Raw genomic sequence first — 27146 nt, 5'->3', positions numbered from 1 at the left:
GACTCTTGATGTGTTTCTCACTTGCCTGCTTCCAGGACTTAGCTTGCCCAAGGATTCAGCACTCTTATGTCATAAAATGCAAGCAAATGTAAACAAGGTCTGTCATTTGTTGAACGTGTGATTAAGCAAAGTGTAAAGGCAATAGAGGTGGGAAATTCAAACACAACAAAAATCATCATTTTCAAGGTCAAAGTTTCCAATGTTCCAGTCAATAATTTGGTCCAAAAATGTTAACACAATAGGACATTTTTGTAGCCGTTTCAGAATCCATCACAATTAGAATCCTTTTTTGCATCATACTCTGGGCTAGAAGGAAAGACGTCCAGACCACTACATAACTTTCAAGCTAATGTTGGCAAATCCGCAGATCATATAATGACTAGATGTCACAGTGGCACAACCTCAGTGCAGAGGAAAAGGGATATTGTGTCAACAACTCTGTGCACCAAAAAGAGGAGGGCGATTGCCTGAATAGAACTAATGACCTACAATTGCTGGGTCTTCAACAAACGCAATCAGTGACAAACTCACTCAGAATCTGGCCATGCTGGCCAATGAAAAAGCATGAGTCACTGTACACCAAAATTTATGTACCGGCTGATGAAGGCAAGTGTTCACATTTTTCCTTGCGCTATGCAAGGTCTAGTCATTATATGGTCTGTGGTCGCTAGAGGCGGCGGGCAGCGGCAAGCTTCACAGTGACTACAAACATAATTGTCAGCACTCTTCAGTCCTCTTGGGTGGTGTCTTAGAGTCTCCCTCACCAGCATGTTTCCAAAAAGGTTACCTCATGCCACCCCCCTTCCACCTCTCTTTGAGTGCGCTTTATTCTGAATGCTCTGTGCAGTTCCTGATCACAATTCACCCTCAGAGAGTGCTCCACACTTCACTATCATCTGTGCCAACTGCCTTTGATTTCCTCTGGCAGTTCAGTGACGCCCACCCTGAAATAGTATAGCAAGACCACTAGATGTCACTTTGTTGGATTGCGCCAAGGGGGCGTTTTCTTTTCAGGCTGCTTCGACTGCCCAGTGGGCTGGGTTCTTCAAATTCGGTTGCTGTCCTAATTGAGTTCAGCTGTTGATAACGCTGATGACGTCATCTAGCCAACTATATTTTGTTAATGATTTATCAACCAGTCAAGGATACGGGACCTTCCCAGCGCTCAAAATTGTCTAAAGCCTTCACTTATGGCGTCCCACCTCCCCGAGCTCATCCTGAAAGCAGTCAACGCAAATTAGTAGGGACATACCTCTGAAGGTCTTGATAGGCCAATAATGTATGGATGCATTTCATGAGCAAATTTGAGCCCCTTGCCATTGACTGAGCAATTGTTGGGAACCTGACTTTTTGGACGCAATTTCCAGACCAACCATGCACTTCCAGGTCAAGAAGGTGGCATCATGTCATTGTCCTGGGACCAACATTTCTTTGGAATATTGACGGTCGCACGCAATTGTCCAGCCACAAGATTGACAATCTGTCCAATTGAGCCCATCCTCTACTATACAACTACTAAAATTTCCATTACTATTCCTGTTCAATAGCGTTTATCTTATTTATTCCTTAAAATTGTGCTGATTGTTGTCAATGTTATCTGTATTTTCACCTGGTTATCAATATACATATCATTCATACCATAAAACCTCATTTTGTCAAATGCTTATTTTTAATCATCTTTTATTTATCGTCCATGAACGGAAATTTTAAATGGATTCAAAACACAAAAGGCAGTTAATGATATGATTGCTGGCATATTCATTTGGTCAGATATTGAAATCAAAATACGTATATGGCAAACTATTCTGATTGGGTGGTTTTATTTGTAGAAAGTTCCAAAAAAGAACTGTTTGTCATAAACTAAATGTTTCCCAAATTGTTTGGCAAGCTGTTTGACATAAATTTTCTTGCATAGAAGCGCCAAAGAATGCTTAATAAAGCATCTTTATAAAGCAACTTTGAACTCACACTATACATTGTGAGCACAAACAACCCTTGCTCTGCCCATGTAGACGTTTGGAGCGACATCTGTCGAATTGTAAGCCGTAACAAACATAACGCGTCCCCCTTGGATTGCGCCCTCTACAGAGCAATAGTACATTAGGAAACTTTACTTAAACGCTTATATTGAAGAATGAAATTGTTTTTGACTTTGTTTATTTTGGAAAATGCATCTTCCAAATCATACTGGTGACTTTGTTTTTTTTCTGGTTGCAGCATGTTTCTAAAAACTGCATTAAAAGATTAAAGTCAAAAAATGGCCTTTTACGGTGCAGGTTTTGGAACAAGGATGAAATAGCATAACTCATTCTGTCGTCACATAACTGTAGCACTATTGAATATCATTCTGTTATTAGAATGGTGCAAAAATTGTCAATTATTGGGCTTGACATGCTGAGGCATTTGTATTTCATTTTGCCTAATAATGACCTTATAGGCTGCAAATATTCCCCTTGCTCCTTTCTTAAATTTGAGGTTCTTTATTTGTGTGAGATTGCCACACAACTATTAAGATTACTTCTAAGATAGTTCTATTAACTGCTTGTAATTGTAATGCTCTTTGACTCCCTTCATACTGAGAGACTTTGAGAGTAAGATGAATGGTTAATTTTTTGGGACTTCTCTACCGCTACTGAGAATGTGATCCTCATCTGTTTAAGACAAAAGAAAGAGTTTCAAATCCTTCTATATTTTGCTTTCAATTGATATGACCTATTTTTTTTTTGCCCACCAGAAGTCATGTTGGGGAGAGTACCTAGAAGGCAATGTAACCCAAAGATCAGCTCGTAAAACCTAAAGACTCATCAGCAAAATCCACAGACGCGAGGATTGTTTGAAAAACAGATCTACAGCTTGAGGTACAAGAAGCTAGATTGCCAAATCAAAACCTGTGGACATTAAACAGGCCCAAAATGGCAGCAGGTTTGGAAATTGCCTTCCTAAAACTTCTGAAATCAAATGGTCTTTCCCTCAATCTAGTCAACCTGAAGAAATTGTTAGCAAATTACTTTTAGTTATTTATGCTTATGTGAAACTTTGCATCTATATCAAATTCATGCGGTCTTGGAGAGTAGGCTTAAATACATCAGAAAAGGAACGCGAGATAAGGCTATGTACTTGTGAAAGGTGTTTTGTTCAACTCGCAACTTCAGGGCTACGCCATTCAGCTTTGAGCTTTGTTGGGACATCTCCACCCTAGCTCCCCCTGGTTTCAAACATTAGAACGTGATCTCGACTTGTGACATTACTTAAAGTTGGCGGACCTGGCTAACTCTTAAATGCAGGTTTGATCAGGAATTTTGGTTAAAACCTGGCCCAAGTCTGACATAAATCCTGCTACAGGATCAACACCTACATATCCCCTTTGAATATTTAAGAGGAGCAAATTGCTCAATGATGGTGCCCAAAAATTTTCAAAATAAGCCTGTACATATTCAGTTTTTCCTGAAATTTTCAATTGGGGTTGGATCTGATCAGACCTGAACCCAATCTAACCTTGCCACTCGATAATCTGAAGCCAAAGCCAACTTTTCATGCCAATTTGAATCCTAAAATTGTTGACCAATTGATTCCAAATACAAATTTGATTGAATCCAAAAAGTCGGATCCAATACACAGCTCTAGTTCAAACCCCTGTACAATTTTCTTTCCATCTTGAAATGCTGAGGATTGCATTTCAAACAATGGTAAGGATGTCCGCAAAAAAAGAAAAAAACGTGCCCTAGGCAAAGCTGGTTTCAAAAGAACCTAACCAATTTGGCTAAAACTGAAAATAATGTTTTAGCCAGGAGTGTCTGAACTATGTCTTCCGTTATCACTGAATAGGTTAGATTGCTTAAGGTGTCAAGGCCTTAAAAAATTTCTTTAGCCTCAGTTTTTCTGTACTTCTTTGAAAGAAAGGAACAGCTATTGTTTAGATAATTATTCTATCATAAAGGGTGCTTTAAAAAGAAATACCACAGCCTTGCAAGTACGTTGTATGTTACAGAAAATATTTTGCTAATCCAGATTTTTGGTTGTCAATTTTGCCACAAAAACTTTCCTATTGGGCTCATGCTTTGTTGCCGTATGTAGCCCTTAATTCTAAATATTTCAATTTACAAAATATGATTCTACCACGGAAATCTAGTTGACCACTGACTAAGAAACATTGGCAGACGGTTGTTTCTGACAAAATATATGAAGAAAAGTAGAAACCTTGGCTATAAAAAAACCTTGCCCTGGCTGCATCGGAGGTAGTTGGCAAATAACAAATTGAGTACACATTGGACTGATGTGCTTACTCCTGTATTGTCGAAGTTCTAACTTTTTTAATCTTTTTTCCGACAATTCTCAGGCAAGACCAGCCCAATCGTGTCATTTCAAGGCATTCGGCCATTTCTTCCCCTACACTGATCATTTCCTTGGTCTGTTGCCATTTCAAAATCCTATCTGCCCCTTCGGGGCTCGGTGGGTTTTAGATAAAGGCGTTGTAAACTCAGAACACACCTCCAACCGGAAAGCCCTCTCCGACGTCTCTCAGCTGAGCAGGTCTCGCCAGTACGAAGTCCTCTGATCAGTTAGCAGTTGTGTCTATGTTTCACTTTCTGGCTGGGCCTTCCTTCAGAAACTGCGTCGCACTCAGACATTTCTCTTGGTAACACATTTCAGGCAAGGTGTCTGCTTTCAGCACATTGATTCTGCATTGCGCTACTTTTCAGTCTTGAAACACGCAGGCCCCATCAGCTAAAGATGCGATGCTATGGCTGCATCCAATGCTGCACGTGTGCTTTAGCATTTTTGACAACACTCTAAAGCGATAGAAACAGTCTGTGTAAAAGATTAACTTCCAAATGATCTCAGAATTCTCTGATCCTTTGTCACTTGAGACTTTTTAGGGAAAGGCAGGGAAGCGAACCCGTGCCGTCTGTCAGTCAGCCTAGCTCCCAGCCACTCAGCCAGATGGCCATGACACCAAGGGAAGTGGGGGAATCTGGGGGAATCCGGGCACGCCGAGTCGTCTTCCTTCATCAAGCGACAGAAGCTGAGTTACACACACTGACTCCATCAGTCCGATTGCCCTCTTGTACACAGAAAGAACAGCGGAGGCGTCCCCAAGTTCTGCAAAACAAAGTCGCAAATTCGCAATTGTTGAAGAAATCAGACAGTGTCAAGGCCATTTTTGTGCTTGAAGCCCTTCCTTGACGTATCCACTTGGCATCATCATGCAGCCTTCATTCAAAGAACGCCGGACCTTTGGTAAGAAACCATTTGATAAGTCCTCTCCATTCCTCCTCTGGTTCTTTGTTCCTCAGCCTTAGGGAGAAACAACTCTCAAAATGGGGACGGACGGGCGAATCAACGAGTCAAACAACCAAAGAACCGCCCAAAGTCCGTGGGAGAAATTGAACGTGGTTATTTTCGTTGATTCGCCGATTCATAATGATTTCCTTAATCGTAATTTATTGCTTTTTATGGCGTTTCATGTACTGACGTAAATGCTTGAAATTATGGAGAAATCAACCCTCTATTCACTCGTTATGTGAAAGTTGACGATCGAATGAACCGAATTAATCATTGATTGGTTTGGAAAATGTTTAAACAGTCAATTCTCAACGTCAGGTTAACTTACTCGTGCTCTTCTTACAGTAGGACAGAAAGTTTTAGTGCCCTAAAAAGTAATCGGCAACAATGACCATGAGGATAGTAGGAAATGAGAGTCTTGGGACACTTGAAAGATTGTGAAACCCTACACTCTGAACTAGCTGATTCGACCTCTCAAAGTACCAAGAATCAATCACATTTTTGAGATTGAAGTAGCGAAAAACCGGTAGCTTAAAAAGGTCTTTTATGAGTATGAGACATTTATTTCGCATGAGACATTTACTTCGCACTGTAGGTCTCTATTTCTACACGGAGCGTGATGTTCGTTGGTGTCCCTAGCTGTTCTTACATTTTCGTTGCAAGTTTTTTTGTCCCTGGCAACGAATCTTGGCGCGATTGGAGCCATGTTGGAGTAATCTTATCAGGGTTATCTAATATTTCATCATTATTATGTGGGCCGTCTCAAAGTATCTTCTTGCAATTCTGACTCCTTCCCGAACGTCCTAATCTGTAAGGAATTGCACCATAGAACGTAACTTGAAGTATAAAATCGTGTACGCAGGTGACTCATTGTGATTTACAATTGGCTCAAAATGTGCTCACAGTTGTAAAACTTTTAATTTTATTTCTTTAACAGCTCTTCGTTTGAAGGATGCAGAAACCATTCGTGAGCAACACCCGACCAAGATCCCGGTGATCATTGAGCGGTACACGGGTGAGAAGCAATTGCCCATCTTGGACAAGACCAAGTACCTCATTCCCGACCATGTGACCGTAGGGGAACTGGTGAACATTATCAGGTAAGTTCAAGTTTTCCTGCCCCTTGCACCCTTTGTTATTCATTCTCATCCTTCCTATTCCATAAAGGCGACGACTGGAATTGCATCCGAACCAGGCCATTTTCTTACTAGTCAACCAAACCACTCTGGCCTCTATTTCGACGCCTCTGACCGACCTTTACAATCGTGAGAAGGACGAGGACGGGTTCTTGTACATTGTGTATGCGTCTCAGGAGACTTTCGGATAAGAACAACGTACATTTGTGATAGAGACGGAATGATACGGAATCGTTAAGATGTGCTTAAATCTCACCGACACAACACACACACACAACTCCCTCGACCCGCCCATTTTCATCCCTTTTGAATATGATAATATCAATAGCAATGGTACCGCCTAGTTTGAATTCAAGGTAAGGCCGGAGAAAGTTTCACCAACACCCCTATTCCATCGAGCTCAAAATCCGCCCGCAAAAAAAAAATCGTCAAGTACAAATCACCATCTCGCTTTTTGTTCATAGTAATTTATCCTTGCTCTTCATCTTTCTCCTCCTCTATCCATTGTGTGTTCGTATAATTGTCTAGTGTAACTGAGCTTACGAGAGAATATTGTATCCGATTTCAATCCCTGTCAGAACTGCATTATCAGTATCAACACATCCCCCCCCCCGCCCAACTTTGCCTATCTCGTGTTGGATGTTATCTGTGGATTACATATAACATTATTAATATTGAACCAAATTGTGTGCGGGTGCAAAAGAATGAGAGATAACTTCTCTTCATATGAATGCCAACTAGATCTTTCATCCTTCAAATAGATTTGAAAACAGTCCCCAATAAGCCCTTGTACAACCCCCATCTCAAACTCCTTAAGCCATCTGTCTAGTTTCTATTTTTAATTGTCAGAATATCAAAACAAAAAAAAAACCAAAAACCATTGTTGTGAGTAGGGTTTAAGGGATTTCGAAGAGGAATAAAAGCACCTTGAATAAATATTCTTCAAAAATATCCGTGTATTGCTTATTGCGTTTAGACGGCTCCATAAAGTGTCACACAAAGTACTCGTCACGCCGTCTTCTTTTTCTTCTTGGACGTTTTCTTGGCTTTAGTGGCTATGGCCAAAGCATAACCACGTACTCGGGTCAGATTCGAGCCCTTGAACCCTTCCGTTACACTCTGCTTGAATATTTCGTCAATGTCCGGATTACTCAAAGCAGACTTTAGTTTTTTGTTGGAGGTAATATTCACAGCGGGGGAAGGTATTGGTTCCTTTTTAATCAAAGGAGGTTTATGGATGGTATTGGACTCGCTGGTGACATCTACTTGCTCGAAAACGATCTGCGGTTCCTCTTCATTGGCCTTGCTTTTCTTACTAGCAGGCGATTCATCCTTCTTTTTATCATCCTTTTTCCGCTTCTTGCTGCTGATCTTTTTGGAGGTTTCGACTCCAGAGGGTTCCAAAATAACGATGTCATGCTCATTTGAAGGATCCGCCAGGTTCTCCTTCGACTGTTTGGATTTTTTCTTCGGGAGTGTTTCAGAGTGCTTTTCCTCAGTCTTTATTTCGACTTTTTCGAATTGCTTTTCTTTCTTTTTGGATTTCTTTTTTGTCGAAACTAATGTTCCGTCTGCTTGTGCTTGTTGTGCGTGTTGTTGTTGTTGTTCTTCTTCTTCTTTTACTATCTCGCACTTTATTTCTGCAGGATTATCCAACACGATCTCTTCGTTCTCGTCATTTGGTAACTTCTCTTTGTTCTTAGACTTCTTAGACTTCTTTTTTGAGGCAAGAGTTCCAGGTTCTTGATCTTCTTCCTCCATTACGGTTTTGATGGTCTCTTCCTTGATCTCTTTCTTCGCTTTTTTATTCTTCTTTTTGGATTTCCTTTTTTCGGGCTCTTCATCGGTTACCTCCTCCTTCACTTCCCTACCACTTTCGTCCCCATTTTCCTTGCAAGGTTGTTCATCTCCCATCTCAGCTTTTTCAGCTTTCGACTTTTTCGATTTCTTAGCCTTCTTTATTTCAGTAGTTTCCGTCGTTTCAGTGTCAATTTCAAGCTCGGTGATGATCGTCGCGTCTTTTTCCTCAGATGTTTCTAAGAGGGATTCTCGCATGGTCTTGATTTTCTTCGATACAATCTTCTCATCGGTTTCATCGGTCTCGACCTTTTCATAGGTCTCAGTTTCCATATGCGACCCGTTGCGTTTGGCCTTTAAGGCTGCCATTTTCTCGGCAAAATACGCATTCATGCTCCCACGCTTAATCGTCACAAGACCATGCTCCTTCTGGGTGACATCTTCTGTCTTTTCCTGATCACTTCCGTTCTGTTGAAAGCCAATCATGGGCGTCATTGAGGATTCTTCTTCATCCTCTTCATCGGATGCTTCCGCAGCCTTTTTACGTTTAAGATCCACGGCTTGAGAACCCAAAATACATTCCAGATCCGTGGTGGAATACCGGCTTAAATCCTTGCCTCGTGTGAATTTGTGATAGCTTTAAAAAGACCTCAAATTGAAGTGATCATTTCTTGGGGGCTGACAATGTTTAAATACTTACTGCACCCGTCTCTTTCGTGATTTGGATGTAGTCTCCAGGGACTTTTTCTCCTCGGTGGAGTTCTCTTTGATCTCAATATCGACTTCAGCCTCGTCTTCGGGACCGTGGGCCGCATTCAATGCGGCCAAAACCGAGGAGAAGCCGTCTTGGTGGGCAATCCATGTGTCGTCGTGACCTTTGAATCCGATACCTTTGGAATCGTCTTTGTGCTTCAAAGTGATGATATCCACATTGCCTTGTTCACTGGCGCCTAATCCACGCCCCTTTTCCCAGCCCATTTTTTCCATGAGTTTCTGTCCGAATTTGGTTTCATCTGCAAACATTAGTAAATGAATTTAGTTTTGGTGCTCTGGGAAGCAGACGAGACAACTAAATCAACAACGGAAACTCAATGTTAATCATAAAAGGTACCAGGTGCATCTCAAATTTTGGTCTCAAAGCCCAAGTTTCAAAGTGACGAACTTGCAGAAAATAGATTGAGGTATTGGAACTAAATTGGGACACAAATCAAACGAGGAAAGCATGACAAACGAAGCCAAATTGTATTGCGTTTCAGTTCCAAGATCCTTAGACACACCGAGTACGTACATACAACACGGGCTCTGTAGGGTATAGTAGAAGTCCATGGTGGGGCACTTACTTGCCAGTTTGAGAAATCGATCTTGTTGGTACGACTCATATGCCGCCGGGAAAAAAGGCGATCGATTCTCAAACTCTGCCAAATACGTACGTGCTTGCTTGTGGAGATTCCTCAATGCTTTTGAATACGAGACTAATAATTAAAAAATGCGCCTGTCTCCACACACCACGCCCACCCGCATGTTGGTTGTTAAGCATTGAAGATCTCCAAACGGGCTCGTCATCTCAGATTGAATTTGGCAATCCGGGAGAAATAGTTTTGAGAGGGAGGACGAGGAGAAGGCGTGTCAGTGACCTGGTTCCATCGAGAGCACCGTCAATGTCACGCCCGATTCCAATGCATGTCTTTCTTTGGTTAGTGATTGGTATGTTTGGTCGTCAGCCCCATTCCAAGTTCTCACCATGATCCCAAATCAATAGCGGATCAAACGAATTTGGAAGACAAGGTCACCTTCATTTCTCGGCGAAGTTCCCTCGGGTTCGAATTTAGTTTGATCTCCATTGTTCTATGGCAATTGCAACAGGCAGCTTCGAAAGTCCAATGAGGTTGATATTGTGCGCTCATTGTGCTTGGACTTTCGGGAACAAACCCGGCCCTATTTCTGTTCCACTATTCGAAAGACTTTACAAATGACTATCCAAAATATCTCGAAGCGTTGGTGGTGGACGGGAGATTTTGGATCGTCATGCGTGAAATTCATGTTTTCGAAATTGAACCTCGGTTGTTTCACAATTAATGGGACAGGTTTTCTTTTATTCGAAAATATTCACAGAGGCCATTCAGAAGTAGAAGAAGATGATGATGATAATAATATCAATTGTATTGTATAGTACACAATTCATGGAAAATCAGCAAGCATCTCATTAAATCACAAAACAAACCGATTCGAAAACTGCACATGGTTCTTTCTTTCATTGGTTGCGAAGATAGAGGAAGGTTTCAGTCTGTCACTAATCTGTGGTCATCATGATCTCTTAAGGTCTGAATGTCTTTCGCACCAGTCCATCAGCCTGCTAACAACACGCTCTTATTTCTCCCCAATCCTCAGTAACTTATCTTTCCCTCTCTCTTTCTCTTGTACGATTCACAAGCTCAACCAACAACACCTGGATTGCTTACTCAGTCTGAGTTCCATCCTCAGCTTTAGCTTCCTTGGACGATCCCTCTCCACCTCCATCCACAGAAGTATCTCCAACCTTGCCTTGAGCCGCCGTTTCTTCAGCTCGACCTAGAGCCGACGATGCTCCAGTCTCTTTCTTGTCTTTTTTCTCACCGGATTCCTCATCGCCCAACATTTCCGATGTTGAAGACTCGTCCAGACGGCGTTTGCGAGTGAATCGCCGGGCCCCAGACTTGGGTGGTGGCAACGCCTCCATGCACAGGACCTTGTGAACCTGTCGAAAGGCGATCAACCTTAACGCATGCTGAGCGCTTGACGCGATGTCCTCTCGTTGCTGAGGCGTCAAATTGGCGGCCGTGTCTCGTGGTTCCCGTTCGCAAGGATCGAGAAATCCGGGCGAGTCAGAGTATAGAATACCGGAGGCAAGGGCCTCGAAGACGCGGCGAAATCCGTCTCCAGGGGACAGTGGTCCCCCAACGGAGGCCAAGCATTTCTCGACCAGCAGCTCAAGAGTGAACAAGTTAATGGGTTGCCAAGCCGGGACCTTCGAGAACAAGTGTCTCAGGACCCGAATAAGAGTAACGGCCGAGTGTAATTGGGCAGCACGAGCTTGAAACCATTTAGCATGGCGAAGAGCGGCGAGAGCCTCTTTGCACACGTCTAGGTCTAGGAGATCCTCGGGGTCAGGACCACTGGATGGTGAGGCCTCGTCCCGGATTAATGGAGAGGTTAGGGTGACTTCAAGAATGGCCTTCTTCTTGGTGGTCTCCATGTCCTTCTTAGTGGTCAAAGTAAAACCTGCCTTCTCCATGAGCTTCTCGAGGGTGTACTCGACATCCGTGGAGAGCTTGGCCATTTGCCCGGGTAAGAGATTCACTACTTTATCCAAAAGAGATGAAGTAGGTTTCTTTCCGCATAAAACTACAATCCGTACTTGGTGGTCTCCGTTTAAAATCAAGCCTTTGGCCAAAATCCCCACTCGCATAACACCTTTCAGATCTCTTCCCGCGTTGGGGTCTGGTTTTTCCACTTTACCAGTTTTGCTGTCCGCTTGACCCTCGGCCACTGCCAATTCATCCGAGACCATTTTCAGGGCCTTTTCAGTTTGATTGACGAGGCTGCGGATCAGTTCTAAATCCGGGTCGTTCGGGTATATTTGCGAATGTTTGGCGTTCACGTGGCGATCTTCAATGGTGTCGGGTCTTCTCATCATGGGTGGGAACCCGAACATGTGCGGTCCAAATCGGGGAGGCATGGGACCCGATCCGCGAGGACCCGGGAACCGCCCTCGATGCCAATCGTGGAGGCCGCCATTTTCCTCTTCAAAACGGCGTCGCTCCTCCCAAAAGGCTCGTTCCTCCTCCTCCAACATCTTGAACTCCTCCTCCCGTCGCTTCCAGAATTCTTCACGGGCTTGGCATCGTTTGGCTCGTTCTTCGGCGATCTTACGCTGTCGAAGTGACGGCTTTATATCCACAACTAGATCAGGATTGACCTTCTTTTTGTACTGCAACCGATGTCGACGACCTTTCATGTGCATCTCTTTGGCGTTCGGATCATTGAATTTGCAATCGCAAAGCTTGCAATTGAAACTGGTTATCTTCCCATCGTCGCTCTTGATCTCTTCTATGTAGTCATGGCCCACGGGTTGAATATCCTTTTCATCGGGCAGTCGGGGAATCGTGACCTCATTTTGAAGAACAGAGCTATGGCCAGACTTACTGATTTCAGGCTCGGTTTTGGCTTGATGAGCGCCTACAAATGTGATCTTCGGGACGGGTACCGGTTTGGGCGCCGTGGCCGCAGCCAAGTGCACTGTTTTGGCGGGTCCGGCATTCGAACTGGTGTTGACCACAGCCACGGGCGGAGTATTGGCCGGGACACTTTCGGTTTCACTGGATTTAGTGACCAGAACGGGATCAACCGAAGGAATGGGCTTGCCCAGTTTGGTATGGAGCTTGACCACTTTTTGATGCTTCGAACCGCGAATATGAGCGGCATACGCATCCGAGCCCGTGCATGTCACATCACATAACTCGCAACGCAAGGCACTACCACTCCGAGTGGACGGCCCGTGGGAGCCCGTTTTGAGTGCGGCCTCTTTTTTCTTGTGCTTTTGGCCTTCCAAGTGCTCTTTGTAGGTCTGGGGCCCCGCGCACGAAATCTTGCAGACCTCACAATAGTGTAGTTGTTGCGGTTTGGGCGCTACCCGTGGCTTGTACGCTCTTTGATGGGTCAGACCGGCAGGCGCCAAGATGCGGGGCGGATGGGGCCCGGGCAACGGACCGGGCGGGACTTGGGCCCGAATCCAATGAGGCGGACCCACTTTGGCCACGGGCGGAGGCGGTTGAACGCCGGGCGGCAAGGCGGCCAAGCCCATGGCCGGCGGGTTGGGCTGCCCCGTGAGATAGATGTTGGCTTTGGGCTGATTAGGTGGACCGGTGGGTGGACCGGCCATGGGAGCTGGGGCGGCCCCATACGTGTAAGACGAGGTGGACGAGCTCTGGGCGTAGGTGGTGTAGCTGGGGCGGGGCGCGTTGATGACGGCGGGGCGGGCCACCACATTGACGGTGGAGTTATTGCTGTACACGGGGCGGGCTTGATAATGCGGGTCCGAGACCGAATACGACACGGTCACGCCCACGTTGCTGGGATAAGGATGGTTATAGGTGGGCGCGGCTTGCTTGCTGGGATCATAGACGGGCTGACCCGGACCCGGGGGAGGCGGATACTGGCCATAAGTGGCCGGGACCGGATAAGAGGCGGTCACCGTGGGCGGAGCAGCCACACTGGCCACGGGGGCGGCCGCGTAACTAACCGTACTTTGATGCGGCGGTTGATAGGCCGAATAAGCCACGACCGCGGCCGGGGCGGCTCGATAAGTGGGCGCCACGGAAGCCGCATTGTAGGCCACAGCCGCCGGATTGGGTCCGCTCGGCGGCACGCCGGTGGGTGGGGCGCTAGCTACGGCCACGGGTGGGCCCGGGGCATAACCGGCAGCGGCGGGATTGGGCGGGGCCGAGTAGGTGGGCGTAGCGTGGGGCGGGGCTGGATAGCCGAAAAAATTGTTAGCAGCCATGTCTAAATCGGCTGTAATATTTTCGGCGCCAATGGCCCAACTCCTGAACAACCACGGGCACGCCCGGAGGTGGGTGTGGCTTGAGTTGACTCTACTGAGTGACAATGTGAGTGAGAGTGAAAGAAAGAGAGTGAGAGAGAGAGAGAGAAAGAGCTACCCAAATTGAAGGGGGCGTGTGGGCGGGGAGGACTAACTGATTGACTGGGTGTTGGATGAAGGGCTGAATGGTTTTGGGATGGTTTTCACTGACCTTGTGCCCAGAGATTACCACGCGGATTGAGCGTCCACTTTTGGCGACGACGGGGTTCACTTAACATGGACATCCTTCAGAGTCCGGGTCGATCCATCGATCACAGATAAACAAGGGAAGATGAACACTTTCAACACCAGGACTCCACCGACCACGTTGACCACTCTCTCGACTTCCAAACTCTCTGAGAATCAGGCACTAGAATACAGTGCTGCCAGATCCCTGGACTCCGAACATATCAAAATAGCTATTAAAACATGCCAGATGAAAATCGGAAGAGGCCAGAGAACAGGCCCCAAAGAAAAAAACATCTCATTTTGGCCACTTTCTGCCACAGGTGGAGATTGCCATTACAGTTCAGTTTGAATTACCCAATGGATTGACCGTTCTCAAGCCAAATTTTAATGATTTTATGGGCTTTAGGGCAGCGTCAAAGGTATCCATCAAAAATCTCAAGAAGAGTAGTAACGCCAAGCAAGCTACCTCTTAGTAACCAGAAAAAGATGAAGAATTAGATTTTTTTACCAATTCCATCAAAATTCTAAAAAATTAGAACAGCCCACTCAAAATCACTCAATTATTGAAAGTTCAATGGGGGGATAGTGGAAGTTGACTGTGATGTTTGTCCATGTTCTCCCTCCCCAAAATCAGGGTGCCGGACCACATTTTTCCTTGAATTTCCTTCACTTGACATACCCAATTAGGTCATTTGAAATTATAATTTCCTCAGCTTAAATTGAACTTCAAGGATTCCTTGACCTACAAACCGGCATTTATATAGTATAACCTAAGTATTTAGAAACAATTGCACTTTAAGATAAATTTCCCACATTTTGTGGAAACAGATCAGCAAATGTACAACCCCAAGTTCATTATTCTAAATAATTCAATTTTTGGGGTTTGCAGGGTGAGCCCCAGCCAACCAGCCAAGCCACCCATCAAATTGTCCACTTTCAAATTTTATATTGCAGATTCATATCCTGTATCAGTTTGGTTCTCTGGCAATGGGTGTGGTTAGCATCATAAAGTTGCCTGGGGAGAAAGCTGGGGAATGAGATTTGTACCATGGACATCTCTCACTTTTTGAAACTGCACTGCCCAAACCACTACACCACGCCCCCTTCCTTCTGCTTAAAAGAAATTTGTGAGGATCTGTAACAGTTTGGACAGAATAACCGTAATAGGTCTAAAATCATGTCGAAATTGAATTCTCAATGCCAGAGGAGTCCAAATTATATCAGAAACTCAATTTTCTAGCAATCAACCATACCACCTGCAGAGGTTTTAGTCAAGACCTAGTTCAAATCAAAAATCTTATAATATCCTTTGTGCAGCTGGGCAACAACATAGTCTGATGATTTTGTAGAGATTGCAGAATCATAGTTGTGTTTATGACGAAGAGGTAGTTGGCAATGATGGGCATCAAAAAGAGGAATTATTGCACTTCTATCAATCAATCCAAGGCAGCAAGATGGAAATGTCCAATTGTCCATTTTGCAACATATTTGTTGAGTTTGACAACCTTTGCCAATAAACTCCCAGAATATGCCAGATATAGACTTTTTGGGATGCAAATATGCCATCCGGCAGCACTGTTAAAAAACACGCATGGAAGCAGAGTGCAGACAGGCCCATGCACACTCACCCATCCAGGGTCAGCTAGCTAGTGTTGATAGTGTTGAGATTAGTGCCCCTAAAACTGGATGGCCCAAAAGCGCACCAGAACTCTTTAAGCATGCGAATAACAAATTATAATATCCTAATAAATGACAATAACTTGGGCTAATAACTTGGGATGCAAAAGCTATAAAATGCAGAAAAAAGAAATCCATGGATTTTCTTTATACCATGGCTCTGCCGACAATGACAGAAAAACATATCAAATTTTCACATAACTGTTTTTGAAGGCGAAATGGTTTACTTTTGGGTGGATGAGATCATATCTTGGGGCAAAGGTTTTCGTAAAATTTGAAAACTCTGAAAATTTCATTGTTGAGGCAAGAGGGACAATATCTGGTGGCACTTGCTAAAGACGTAAGAAATCAATACATGCAGGATGGCAGATTTTGATGAATTGTATTGGTCTTCCGAATAAAAACGTGGCCAACCTCTTCCCTGGACCAAACTAATTGTCACTTTGGGAGTCTCAAGTCCAGATTAGGAAATCACTGATCAATGATGGTGGGAAAATTCCACACATAGTACATGAGTGTTTTATGTATTTGTCAATTCAGCGCCATTGGCATCTCATTTATTCTGCCAAATATGGTCAACTGTTGCCATTGCTTTGCAACCCATCCATCTATAGGGCATGTCAAGGGAAGGAAATTCAAGGAAAAATGTGGTCCGGCGTCCTGATTTTGGGGAGGAAGAACTAAGACCTACGGGCTTTTAGTGATATGCACTACAAACAAGCTTCCAACCAAATCAGCCTGCTCTTGGTCACAACAACTCTGAGCCACTTTTCGAAAAAGTAGAATAATAAGAAACGTACATCTCAATTAAAGGAAGGTCATTTTAATATAATTTCATCGTAAAGTGGTTTCTTTCAAAGATAAGGTGTCAAAAGCTTATGTAACTGACCAAGAGCAGGCCGAAAATTTGAATTTTATGTAGTGGTTACAATATAACTTTGACCACATCTCCTGAGTTCCTTAAGCGTAGTTTTGAGCTCAAACTTGGCCAAGTTCATCTGTTCAACAAGATCTTGTGGTCATATGAAGTGCTTAATTTGAATAAAGTGACGGGTTAAGGAGATAAGCAATTTTGGCTTCTGTTGCAGTCCATATCCCTTGAAGCCCATGACTAGCCAAAGTGGTGAGCAGATGCTCCTTCTGGATAACGTCCAATTTTACAGATAAAAGTTCAGGCTGGACCTGTCTCAAAAATGCAATCAGATAGTCTGACAGAGTTTGTTATTTCTACTCAACCCATTCATATATGATCAACCAAGTCTATAAGAGACGCCAATAAAGAGGAGGGTAAATGACATGCCCTGTGATCTTTTAATGACGACGTAAGGTGTTGAGGGTTTGATTAATACTTCGGCTCCACAATATGCTACAAATTGATAATCAGTATAATCACACAAATGAAGAGCCAAAACAGGACTCCAAAAGTCTGTTAGAATGTAGTATGTGTAACTGGTGTGCTCAAATTGACCTTTTCTTTGTTTGTTTGCCTCTTTGATACACATTTTAGGACATTTCCTTGTAGCAAATACTTGATATATTTTCCATTACCTTCAGTGTTGCCAAACCAACATTACTTTAACAGTAAACCAGTTAAGTTTAGTTATTCCTAAGTAATTGCAAAACAATTACTTTCATTCAAAACTTGAGTTTTGAGTGTTGGTGAAATTATGAATAGGCAATCCATGACCAACGAGTTGTTTTCAATATTTGACCCATTGACGAGAGTACTCGGCATTTCCTAATATCAAGCCTATTTTTCACGGTGACCACGATTTTTACAAATGTAAGATATTCATAGCTCTGTTTTGCTCCCTTAAATCATTCTTTTTGCGTGAACTGTTGAGAGAATTGTGCACACCTGCTTGAAGGAGCAATTTAGAAGTTTGACAAATGGAATACCCAAAAGCAGTTTATTTTTTCATGACATGGTTCAATCGATTTTATTGTGGCCACCTTTGGTACAACTTACGCTCCCCATTTAGAAAAGGAAAGAAATCTCCATAATAAGGAATTAATTTCCATTTGACCTCTTAATTCTTTGTTTATTGGTGTGCTACTTTTTGTTCTGATGGTTTGGAAATTGGGACATTTTAGCATCTGGTTTTATCTGATCTTGTAATTCTTGCATCTTGTACTTTGCCTTTTTTAGGCAACAGTTTTCTACATCGTTTGATGTATTTCAGACGCACTTCAATTTCATCCTTTTTTACGGGCTTATCTAGCCGCTACAGGGAATGCAATCCCCAGTATGATTCGTACATTCATTACTTTCTAAACTTTTTACGAAATTTGGTCTACCAATGAATTTGAGTTGGCAGACCAAGCCAGTTCTTGAATGTAGGGTTGATCTGGATTGCTAGTTTCCATTCTGGAACAAGAATCGTCCAAAGTTGATAAATTAGCTTCAGTTTTTGAGGAAGCTTGCTCCAATCTAGCAATATGTAAATGTCTTCCAAAAGGTAGGACACGGACAAAAATTACAAAACATAGAAAGACTTTGTTCAAAAAGGGCTGCAAAAAAAGGCTTGAGAGCACTTCGAATCCCGTAATTGTGGCGAGTCTTGAATGAGAGTGTAGGGAGAGCATTGGGAGAAACTAAAAAAGTTGGTACTGTACAGTATTCAGAGAAGGTACAAAAGGTATCTTATACTGTACGTTTCCAAAAGCATTCATGAGCTTTGTCCCAACCCAGGATTTAGGGTCAATTCCAGTGACCGGAGAGGCTTAGTGTACGTTTTGAGAGCACCTTCAAGCCCTCAAGAATCCAGGCTAGTTTGAACAATGAAGTCCACCTCTCTTCTTTCTTGGGCATCTTCATGGTCCAATTTGCTTCCTTCTAATATTCGTAGGGAATGGTTGATCTGGTAGACTCTTTCAAGTCAGGCTTGAACAAATTCTAACTAGCATTCAACATCAACCCTACATTCAAGGACTAACTCATTCTGCCAACTCAAATTGTTGATAGACCAAATATCAAAGAAAGTTTAAAAGGTAGAAAATTGAAAAAAATGAGCTTTATTTTATTTGTACTAGGGACTGCATTCCCTGCAGCGGCTAAAAAAGCCCATTAAAACACAAACCAAAAAAACCCGCAGACATTGCTAGTTAAATGATTCCTAGTGTTTCAAAAGAAAACAGGGTTAGGGTTTGATTTGCACATGTTTTGAGCAGTAGATTGTTTGGTTAAGCATTTAAAGTGTAATCATTACTTCCCAAGGCATTAGTAGTATAAGACATTGGCAACCCAGTAAACCTTCCCTCTTAGAAGCATATACCTGAACACGGTGTTACTCACAATACTGATAAAATTCTTTTGCAAATGCATGTCTTCTAATAACTATTTTCGTTGTTATTGAAATAAAATGAAGTCGTGGAAATGTGGAGGCTTTGGAATTTGAGGCATCATACTCAAGCCCAAGAAAGATTTTCCTTGCTTGACAACTGCACTGAATTGGTCTTCAGTCCAACGGACTTGGATTGAGAAGATATAAACAATAAAGTAACAAATGCAACAAGAATTAAAACCAAGGGCACCATCAGAGTAGAGTAAGAGTAAGCACAACTTTCAAAAAATGGCAAATTTCTGTTGAGCTTTAAGTTTCCTCAGCTGTTACGAGATAAACGATAAATTTTAAGGTTATTCTGGAAGCTGGAAACGGAACGAGTAATTCTTTTAGTTTTTTGGTCTTTGCAATTTTGCAATTTTAAAATGTAACGGAATCACAGTTCCGGTGTCGAAAAATGGAACGAATTACTGTAATTTCGTTACTAATGCTCTGTTACTTCCTTAAAAGACTGCTCTTATACTTGAGCATTATGCTTTGTCCTTTTCAATATGGGGAAATGAGGAGCAGCGGTTAGCCCATTTTCTTAGAGTGAGAGAGGCCCCCACTTGGAATCACTGAAGAATACTTTTAGTTTTGACTAGCCCTCTAGTTTTGACTAAAGCGAAGGTGTCTGACCATTTAAGCCAAACGCATATGTGTTTTCACATTTTTTTTTAAATTTAAATCTTTTGAATACTCTTTCCGTGAAAAAAATGTCAAGGAAGAAAAATCTGCCGTTCGAGGGAAAAGTTGGCACTCAAAATTCAAGTTGCCAGGGACTTCAAATATAGTAGTCATTACGCCCATAATGGCACCAAAGTTGCCATTTCATAAATTTGAGTTCATAGTAACGCCCTCCAGAATACGACGGCGTTAGTCGGAGTGTCGGTCGCTCAACGGGCCAGTCCGCCATCGACCACTCAATCGGGTCTAATGGCCTGATGGCACCCCCAACCCATGGGCGAATCCCAGTCCAGATTCCTGTCTCTCCCACCCCACTTTTAATTCATGTCCGTTAGTACAATGACTGGGACCGCGCCCGCCTGGCCAGTCTCTCTTTCAGTGACGCCACTCAAAAGACCTATCTTCAGTCATCCACCCTTGCACCGCATAGGTAATTTGAAAAAACCAGCCTGCAAATTTTCCATTCATATTCATGTAAAGCAGCCTGGTTTCCATTGGGCCAGAGCTTATCTTTCATCTTTTCACGCACCAAGCCCAATACATTTATACCGTGGCTGGTGGCTGTGAGGGTTGTGACCCCATCTTCAAGACAGTCCCTCTCCATCAATGGCAAGCCTGATGATCCTTTTTCGTTGGGATTTAAACGTCCGCGCGCGCCTGTTTATCAGTTGATAGAACTTGGTGCGGAGTTCAGCTCAGCTCGTTGGATGAGCCACACTCCGAGATCCATCCAGGCCAACCGACGCATTGACTGCCCGTGAATGAACCCCGGGATCTCGAGCGTGCCGCGAGATCCATCCCCTGCCCTTCTTCTGTCCTCCTCGCCATAATGAGTTCCAAATCTCGAGCGGTCGATCCGAATGCCAAGGAGATCCCCATGGTGATCCGGGATCCTCAACGGGGCAAGCAATACGAGCGCGGAAAATTCCTTGGCAAGGTGAGCACAGACCGACCGACCGACCGCAGGTGACCGCAGATGACCGCAGCCATCTGCACGAACAGAATCATGAAATCGGTTAGACGAGGAGAAGGGATGACTGAGCCCAGGGATAAGATCAGCATTATATTTAGACCCCAGCGATTGGAGACACTTTACTGATTAGCTCTTACATGAACACTCAAAACTCAATATCCTCAAAGTGACTTGGTTATTCTTCGGATGTGGCGAAACGGTTGTACCGTGTGTTTCGCTGCTAGAAGGACTTTACTGCCCAAAAGAGTGGGAACAAGTTCAATGTTAAGCAGGGGAGGGGGGGGGAGGCCTAGCTATGTACTAAAATTGCCGCAACTTCCAGAAGTCTGGCAACAAAAACGACCCGATTTCCGTTTGCCTCAAACTTATATGCCACATGGCCACTACAAGCCAATGAAAAAGTGCGCCATTTAGTGGTATATCGGGCTCACCGACGAGACCAATTGAATAGGTTTAAGTTGAAGTAAAGACTCACAAATCTCATAGCCACAATTAAGATCAAATTTGTATTAAGATGCCACCTAATCGGTAAAGACGTTTCAAAATCAACGTCATGAGCTCTCTTGGAGATCGCATTTCTATGCATTGATCCGTTCGAAAATATGCTCGCCGGCTGGAGTAACCATTGAACAAGGTCAGCTTTTGGCGACAAAAGATAATAATGATAGTTAGTGAATATGATTGGGCCAAAAGAAGAGAAGAAAAAAGGCTTCATTCGTTGCTTGCTTGGACCGATTTAGGGTGGATTTGCCAAATGCTACGAGTTGAAGGATGTCAAGACATTGGAGGTATTGGCCGGGAAGATCGTGCCCAAGTCTTTGCTGGTCAAGCCCCATCAGCGCGAGAAGATGACCCAGGAGATCAACCTCCACAAGGAACTCAGTCACTTATTTGTCGTAAAGCTGTACTCCTACTTTGAGGACGACAACTTTGTGTACATCATCTTAGAGTTGTGCCGTCGACGATCCTTGATGGAACTCCACCGACGTCGCCAAGCTTTGACCGAACCCGAAACCCGATATTTCATGAACCAAATCCTCTTGGGGGTGAAATATCTTCACGATAGTAAGATCATCCATCGAGATCTCAAACTCGGCAACATCTTCCTCAACGATGATATGGAGGTGGGCGGGTAAACCTTGATTGCACCCGCGAGAATGTGTTTTTGATTGTGTCTTTTCTGTGGTTTCTTTTCATTAGATCAAATTAGGCGATTTTGGCCTGGCCACCCGGGTTGATTTTGACGGTGAGCGAAAACGTACTCTGTGCGGCACACCCAACTATATCGCACCCGAGGTCTTGGGCAAGAAAGGCCACAGCTATGAAGTGGACATTTGGTCGATTGGCTGTATTCTGTATACACTCTTGGTGGGCAAACCCCCCTTCGAAACACAGACCCTGAAGGAGACCTATTCGAGGATCAAGCGCAACGAGTACTTTGTCCCTTCGCAAGTAGGACCCTCTGCGCGAAAACTCATCGGCAAGCTCCTTCAAGTGAGTTTTGAATCTTCGGGTTGGTTGTTAGTTGCCCGTGGCTTGAATAGGATTTTCTTCCAGCATGATCCGGAAAGAAGACCGAACGTGAGAGAAATCCTCAAAGACGACTTCATGACCAAGGGCTATTTGCCTCAAAGGTTGCCCGTGTCCTGTTTGACCATGGCTCCGCGATTCGACACAAAGACCAATGTGAATCTAATCGCCCAACGCGGACCTCTCACGGAGCTCAACAAGGACATGAGGAATGCCTGTCTCGCCACCGATGGCCTCAAGAAAACGCCCTCGAACTCTGACCAAGGCCACGCCAATACGGACAAATTCCTCCTGGACCTTCAATCCCAGTTAAAGAGCGTCGTGGACGCCAAACCAGCCAATAAGAATGTCATCAACGAAGACGAGGCCGAAGATCCCAAGAGCCGACCAATGATCTGGGTCTCCAAATGGGTGGATTACTCAGATAAGTATGGATTTGGTTACGCTCTCAGTGACGAGAGTATCGGTGTCCTCTTCAACGACATCACACGACTTCTTCTTCTTTCGGAAGGATCGTAAGTACCTTATAAATGGCTCACAATATTTGGCAAAGTTTTTCACTTACGTTTCCTCTTGCAGCAACATTCATTACATCGACTTCGAGGGCCATGAGCATTACTACACACTGACCAACTTCCCTCCCACTTTGGAAAAGAAAGTGAAATTACTCAACTATTTCCGCAGTTACATGAAGGAGCATCTATTGAAGGCCGGTGCCAATATTGCCACCCGTGACGGAGATGAGCTCTCTCGAATTCCGTCTTTAAAGACCTGGTTCCGGACGTCTCGAGCAGTGGTGATGCAGCTCTCCAATGGCACGTTACAGATTAATTTCTTCAAAGATCACACCAAGATCATCCTCTGTTCGCTCATGGGGGCCTGCACGTACATCGACGAGGACAAGAATCATCGGACGTTTCGCTTCGATCTGATCAAGGAGCATGGTTGCAATCAAGAATTGGCGAGCAGGCTTACCTATGCCAACGACAAAGTCAATTCCATGATTGCCTCTCTCAGCAAAAATCCTCAAGGGCCGCCACGACTTGGATCTACTTAGGAATTTATACCCTCTTCTCGCTTTACCTTGGAAAGAACTCGAATTTAGGACATTAGGCCCTTTATTGGACAAATAAAATCAGATGGAAAAAGAAAAGAGGTAAAAATAGTCTGAGACACTACCCCCATCCTTGTTGAAATCTAGGTCGTAAATGGCGACCTAGATTTGAACAATTCCGACATCATCTGCCCACCAAAGTCAGTTCCATGACGTCTTCGCCAACCCAGAACCGCCACGATTTGGATTTACTTTGGAATGTATACCCCCTTCTGGCTCTACCTTTCTTTCTGTACAAACCATGTTGTTTGAGAAGGTTTAGTTATCGATACTGAGCACTCAAAGAAGAAAACAAATCTGAATAGACAACCCTCTCCTCAATCTTTCACGAATCTCCGACGTGTTTCTGTCTCGATCCTTACTCTGCTCCACTGCATCAAACCTACTGCTGTCTGTTAGGATGAAGAACCTGGATCACTGAATTTAACAACTACCACAGTTGGTGAACAATCTAATTAATATCCACATGATTAAGGGTCACTAGCCAATAGTTCTTGCCAGGCGATTTCCTGATCCTGTTGTGCCAATTGATTTTGGAACTCCTCCAAGATGCCAAACCCAAAGTTGCCCAAAAAGAAATTGGCCAAATTCGGAACGGTTCTGGACAGACCCACGCGATGATCCGTAATCATATGCCGCGAATAATTATAGGTCCGGATCTTTTCGTTGCGGTTCATATTACCGATTTGCGACTTCCGGGATCGGCTCAACACATCCATTTCGGTGGCGTATCGTTCGTCAAAGAGGGCCTTGCGCAACTTCAAAATGGCTTTCTTCTTGTTCTGCAAGCCTTTTTTGTCCTCCTGACATTCGGCCACTTTTCCCGTGGGAATATGCACGATCCGACAAGCGCTATCCACCTTGTTGACATTTTGCCCGCCGGGTCCGCTGGACCGCGTGAAGTCCACCTTCAAATCCCTGTCCCGAATCACGATATCCTCTTCATTGGGTATGGGCAAAACCGCCACTGAACACGTGCTCGTTTGGAGGCGATCGTTCTTAGAGCCCGTAACGGGCACCCGTTGCACTCGATGGACTCCACTCTCGTATTTCATGGCCCGAAACACGCCCTGACCTTGAACCGTGGCCACGGCTCGCTGAATACCCGTAGTGGAGGTGAACTTTGAGCTTTGTCCCACCGAACTCTTTTCGTACTCGACCACTTCCACGTTGAAACCGAGATTGTCTCTCATATAATTGGTGTACATATCGAACACTTCTTGGGCAAAGAGACACGCCTCCAGCCCCCCCGCCCCCGGAACGACCTCCACCGAGGCGTTGTTCTCGTCGTAAGAAGGCGGATCTAAGAGTTGGAGTTTCAAATTATTTAAGGCCTTTTGTTGGTCTGCCGCTAAGGAAATCAAGTCTTTCAAGGCGATTTGGTGGAACTCTGGTTCTTGGGACAAAGCGTGCAGTTCCTTGCCTTCCGTTTGAATGGCTTCAATCTGCTCAAAGAGCGGCCGCACCCGTAGAAATTTCCGCTTGAATTGGACGGTGGCGGCCGTTTGGTGGGCTTGATTCTCCTGAATCTCGAATTTCCGGGACATCTTATCCATATACCGAATGACAGCTTCGGGAATGACCAGATCCGATGGGAATGGGGCGGTGGAACACATGTGGACCGCCCCGGGCCAGCCACACCCTAGTCGCCCACCCCGTATTATACTGCTAAGAGCCATCTCCTATGATTATTTATTCAGGCATGGATATTGTTTTAGCTTTTAGTGACTATATCAGTTAGAGGTTCGGAGAGAAATCTCCATGTCTACTTTTCCTTTTCCGTGTTTTAACTGAACTGATTACTAGAGATGGGGAAAAATGCCATCGCATATTTTTATATGTAATGCAATAGTTGGCTAAAATGCATATTTTTGCAAATTTTCCGATTTAGCAATTATTCTAAGGCACAATTTGAATGTCTTTGGGGACAGAGTCCTTCAAATCAGAGACTCTTCAGAGAGGAAACCACAGTCAAATTCCCTAAAGCTAGAGAGACTAGAGTAAGAGAATGGCAATGTCAACAATCTCGGGGCCGAGAATCTGATTGGTTGCCGTGAAAATTGACGAAATGACCGTAGCACGTACGTTCTTCCGATTTTGAAGTCTTGATTACCAATTTGTTTTGCACGTCATGCGTATTCCTTTGACATTAATGAGATCTAAGATCAGTATATATCGGATATTCCTTGTATACACGTTGGACACAAACATTTTTTTTATTGAGTGCAGTTTGGTTTTTTAGCTGAAAATCGGCTCCAACCTAATCTTTTTCCAAGCCAACGCAACACGGCGAACAATCAGGTCATGAAACCTCGTATAGAACAGGTTGTCATAATATGTTGTTACCGTTCTTGACTTTCCTTTCATTGATGTTTGTCAACAAATAAGAATCCAGGGAGTTTGAAAAGGCCTCTCCAACTTTCCTCACATCAAAGAACATATGGTTTCTTTTCTTTTAGATGACGTATAAGTCTAAATGCACCAACTGAGCGTCAAAAGTCAACTTTTGATGGCCAAAGACACTTCCAAAGAAAAGTACGTTAGATTTGATTTCACATTCATGAACGTATTGTACATTTGATCCCTCACGCCCGTCACGCTGTGCTTGAAAATGGAGAAGGCGCAAATTCCAAAGTCTCAAATTCAAGTTCTCATAGCGCGAATCGAGTTTTCGAGCACATCGCTTCTATGGCGATGGAAGTACCCGTGGTGATCCAGGACAATGATCTGGGATCATCCCGGGAACAGTTGTTAAGCATCCAGATCCAAGAAAAGGCCACCGAGCACAACGCCCTAAGTGGCAAGGTAAGAGTGGCTCAAATGCTTTGTGGCCGACCGTGTCTGTCCTAGTTTTGAATCATCATGTTCCAGAGACTCAAGCTCCAATTAACGGACCCATCGGACGCGTTCTTCTACTTCATTTTGGTCTTGTCCGAGGAAGATTTCCAGGGTTTGAAGCAGGCTCAAGAATTGTTGGTGGATTTTGCCGGATTTCCAGCCATGATCAATCAACTTCTTGCCAAATGTCGGGCCAAGCAATTCTCGTTGATGTTACAATTGGACGGTGATAAACGCACTGGGGGGTTAAAGTTCCAGGAAATTAGTCAATATCGAGCTCTTAGCCACTTGACGTTGAGGCTCAATCGCGGGACCGATGCCCAAATCAAGGATTATCTGGCCGATTGCATTCGTCAATTGCAATCCGAAAGCTCCAACACCTCTCAATCTCTGCAAAATCAAGTCCACGGGTTAGAAGGCCAGGTTCAGACTCTGAATGAGCGACTCAGAGTCAAATCCGAGGAGTTTGAGCGCGTTAAACACGAGTTATTGGAGAAGACTTCCCATTCACAGGCTCAACTTTCCAGTCAATTGGCGTTAGAGAAAGAGCGAGACACCCAAGCTGTCAGCGATATCCAAACGCGATATGAACAAGATCGACGGAAGTTAGCCGAAGAACACGCCAAGAATGCCCGGCACATGGAGAACCGAATTGCTGCTTTAGAGTACGAAAACAAAGATCTGACGGAAAAGAAACACAAGAACGAAGCACTGATTCATCGTTTAAATGAGCAAGTCCGAAATAGTCTGGAGGATAATCAGAACCTCAAGCGTGAATTAGAAACTAAGAAATTTGAACATAACAAGCTGGATTCGGGCTTTCATGACCGCGAACGAATCCTGCACCAATTGAGGACCAAAGTGTCGATGCTGGAACAAGAACGGGATAGACTTCAGAGTGAGATCACGAAACAGAGTGGGGATTTGAATCGAATCTCCGAGCAAAAGGTCCGATGCGACCAAGAGTTGACCGAGAAACGGG

At 44.1% G+C, this 27146-nt stretch overlaps 5 protein-coding genes across 6 annotated transcripts in view; 3 read left to right on the top strand and 2 right to left on the bottom strand.

Moving 5' to 3' along the window:
* Window positions 1-5021: 5021 nt before the first annotated feature.
* On the top strand, window positions 5022-7370 carry LOC131887504 (microtubule-associated proteins 1A/1B light chain 3A-like). Its single transcript, XM_059236130.1, has 3 exons — window positions 5022-5238; window positions 6221-6383; window positions 6451-7370. Exons 1-3 carry the CDS (start codon window positions 5205-5207, stop codon window positions 6608-6610), a joined length of 357 nt encoding a protein of 118 aa, XP_059092113.1. The 5' UTR covers window positions 5022-5204; the 3' UTR covers window positions 6611-7370.
* On the bottom strand, window positions 7356-13980 carry LOC131886777 (zinc finger RNA-binding protein-like). The gene is made up of 3 exons (XM_059235179.1): window positions 10674-13980; window positions 8917-9229; window positions 7356-8853 (listed from the first exon to the last, which is right to left on the bottom strand). Exons 1-3 carry the CDS (start codon window positions 13753-13755, stop codon window positions 7428-7430), a joined length of 4821 nt encoding a protein of 1606 aa, XP_059091162.1. The 5' UTR covers window positions 13756-13980; the 3' UTR covers window positions 7356-7427.
* Window positions 13981-20363: 6383 nt separating this feature from the next.
* On the top strand, window positions 20364-23375 carry LOC131886429 (serine/threonine-protein kinase PLK1-like). Of its 2 annotated transcripts, XM_059234761.1 has the most exons (5): window positions 20365-20646; window positions 21423-21806; window positions 21883-22176; window positions 22240-22727; window positions 22792-23375. In XM_059234761.1, exons 1-5 carry the CDS (start codon window positions 20539-20541, stop codon window positions 23267-23269), a joined length of 1752 nt encoding a protein of 583 aa, XP_059090744.1. In that variant the 5' UTR covers window positions 20365-20538; the 3' UTR covers window positions 23270-23375. The 2 variants fall into 2 exon arrangements, with proteins under 2 accessions (XP_059090742.1, XP_059090744.1); XM_059234759.1 differs by having other exon boundaries at window positions 20364-20646; window positions 21883-22727.
* Window positions 23376-23760: 385 nt separating this feature from the next.
* On the bottom strand, window positions 23761-25187 carry LOC131886430 (peptide chain release factor 1-like). Its single transcript, XM_059234762.1, has one exon. It carries the CDS (start codon window positions 25003-25005, stop codon window positions 23797-23799), a length of 1209 nt encoding a protein of 402 aa, XP_059090745.1. The 5' UTR covers window positions 25006-25187; the 3' UTR covers window positions 23761-23796.
* A 722-nt stretch (window positions 25188-25909) lies between these two features.
* Window positions 25910-27146, top strand: part of LOC131886232 (spindle assembly abnormal protein 6 homolog) — a gene marked incomplete in the record, with an annotated part of 1452 nt that continues 215 nt past the window's right edge. The window contains 2 exon segments of the mRNA XM_059234500.1: window positions 25910-26131; window positions 26198-27146. Coding sequence (XP_059090483.1) covers window positions 26015-26131; window positions 26198-27146 — 1066 coding nt within the window.

The sequence above is a fragment of the Tigriopus californicus genome, chromosome 9, assembly GCF_007210705.1.
Source record: "Tigriopus californicus strain San Diego chromosome 9, Tcal_SD_v2.1, whole genome shotgun sequence".
Taxonomy (NCBI): Eukaryota; Metazoa; Arthropoda; class Copepoda; order Harpacticoida; family Harpacticidae; genus Tigriopus; species Tigriopus californicus.
This window is presented reverse-complemented; position numbering and strand designations above follow the sequence as displayed.

Excerpts from the sequence above, each read along its gene's own strand:
- LOC131887504 (XM_059236130.1), top strand. The coding sequence starts at position 5,205 with ATGCAGCCTTCATTCAAAGAACGCCGGACCTTTG. Across the intron at positions 5,239-6,220 it reads CAAAGAACGCCGGACCTTTG|CTCTTCGTTTGAAGGATGCA; the intron begins GTAAGAAACCAT and ends TTTCTTTAACAG. Across the intron at positions 6,384-6,450 it reads GAACTGGTGAACATTATCAG|GCGACGACTGGAATTGCATC; the intron begins GTAAGTTCAAGT and ends TATTCCATAAAG.
- LOC131886777 (XM_059235179.1), bottom strand. The coding sequence starts at position 13,755 with ATGGCTGCTAACAATTTTTTCGGCTATCCAGCCCCGCCCCACGCTACG. Across the intron at positions 9,230-10,673 it reads GGATGGAACTCAGACTGAGT|ATGAAACCAAATTCGGACAG; the intron begins AAGCAATCCAGG and ends TAATGTTTGCAG. Across the intron at positions 8,854-8,916 it reads TCACGAAAGAGACGGGTGCA|CTATCACAAATTCACACGAG; the intron begins GTAAGTATTTAA and ends GTCTTTTTAAAG.
- LOC131886429 (XM_059234759.1), top strand. The coding sequence starts at position 20,539 with ATGAGTTCCAAATCTCGAGCGGTCGATCCGAATGCCAAGGAGATCCCC. Across the intron at positions 21,807-21,882 it reads TCCTCAACGATGATATGGAG|ATCAAATTAGGCGATTTTGG; the intron begins GTGGGCGGGTAA and ends TCTTTTCATTAG. Across the intron at positions 22,728-22,791 it reads CTTCTTCTTTCGGAAGGATC|CAACATTCATTACATCGACT; the intron begins GTAAGTACCTTA and ends TTCCTCTTGCAG.
- LOC131886430 (XM_059234762.1), bottom strand. The coding sequence starts at position 25,005 with ATGGCTCTTAGCAGTATAATACGGGGTGGGCGACTAGGGTGTGGCTGG.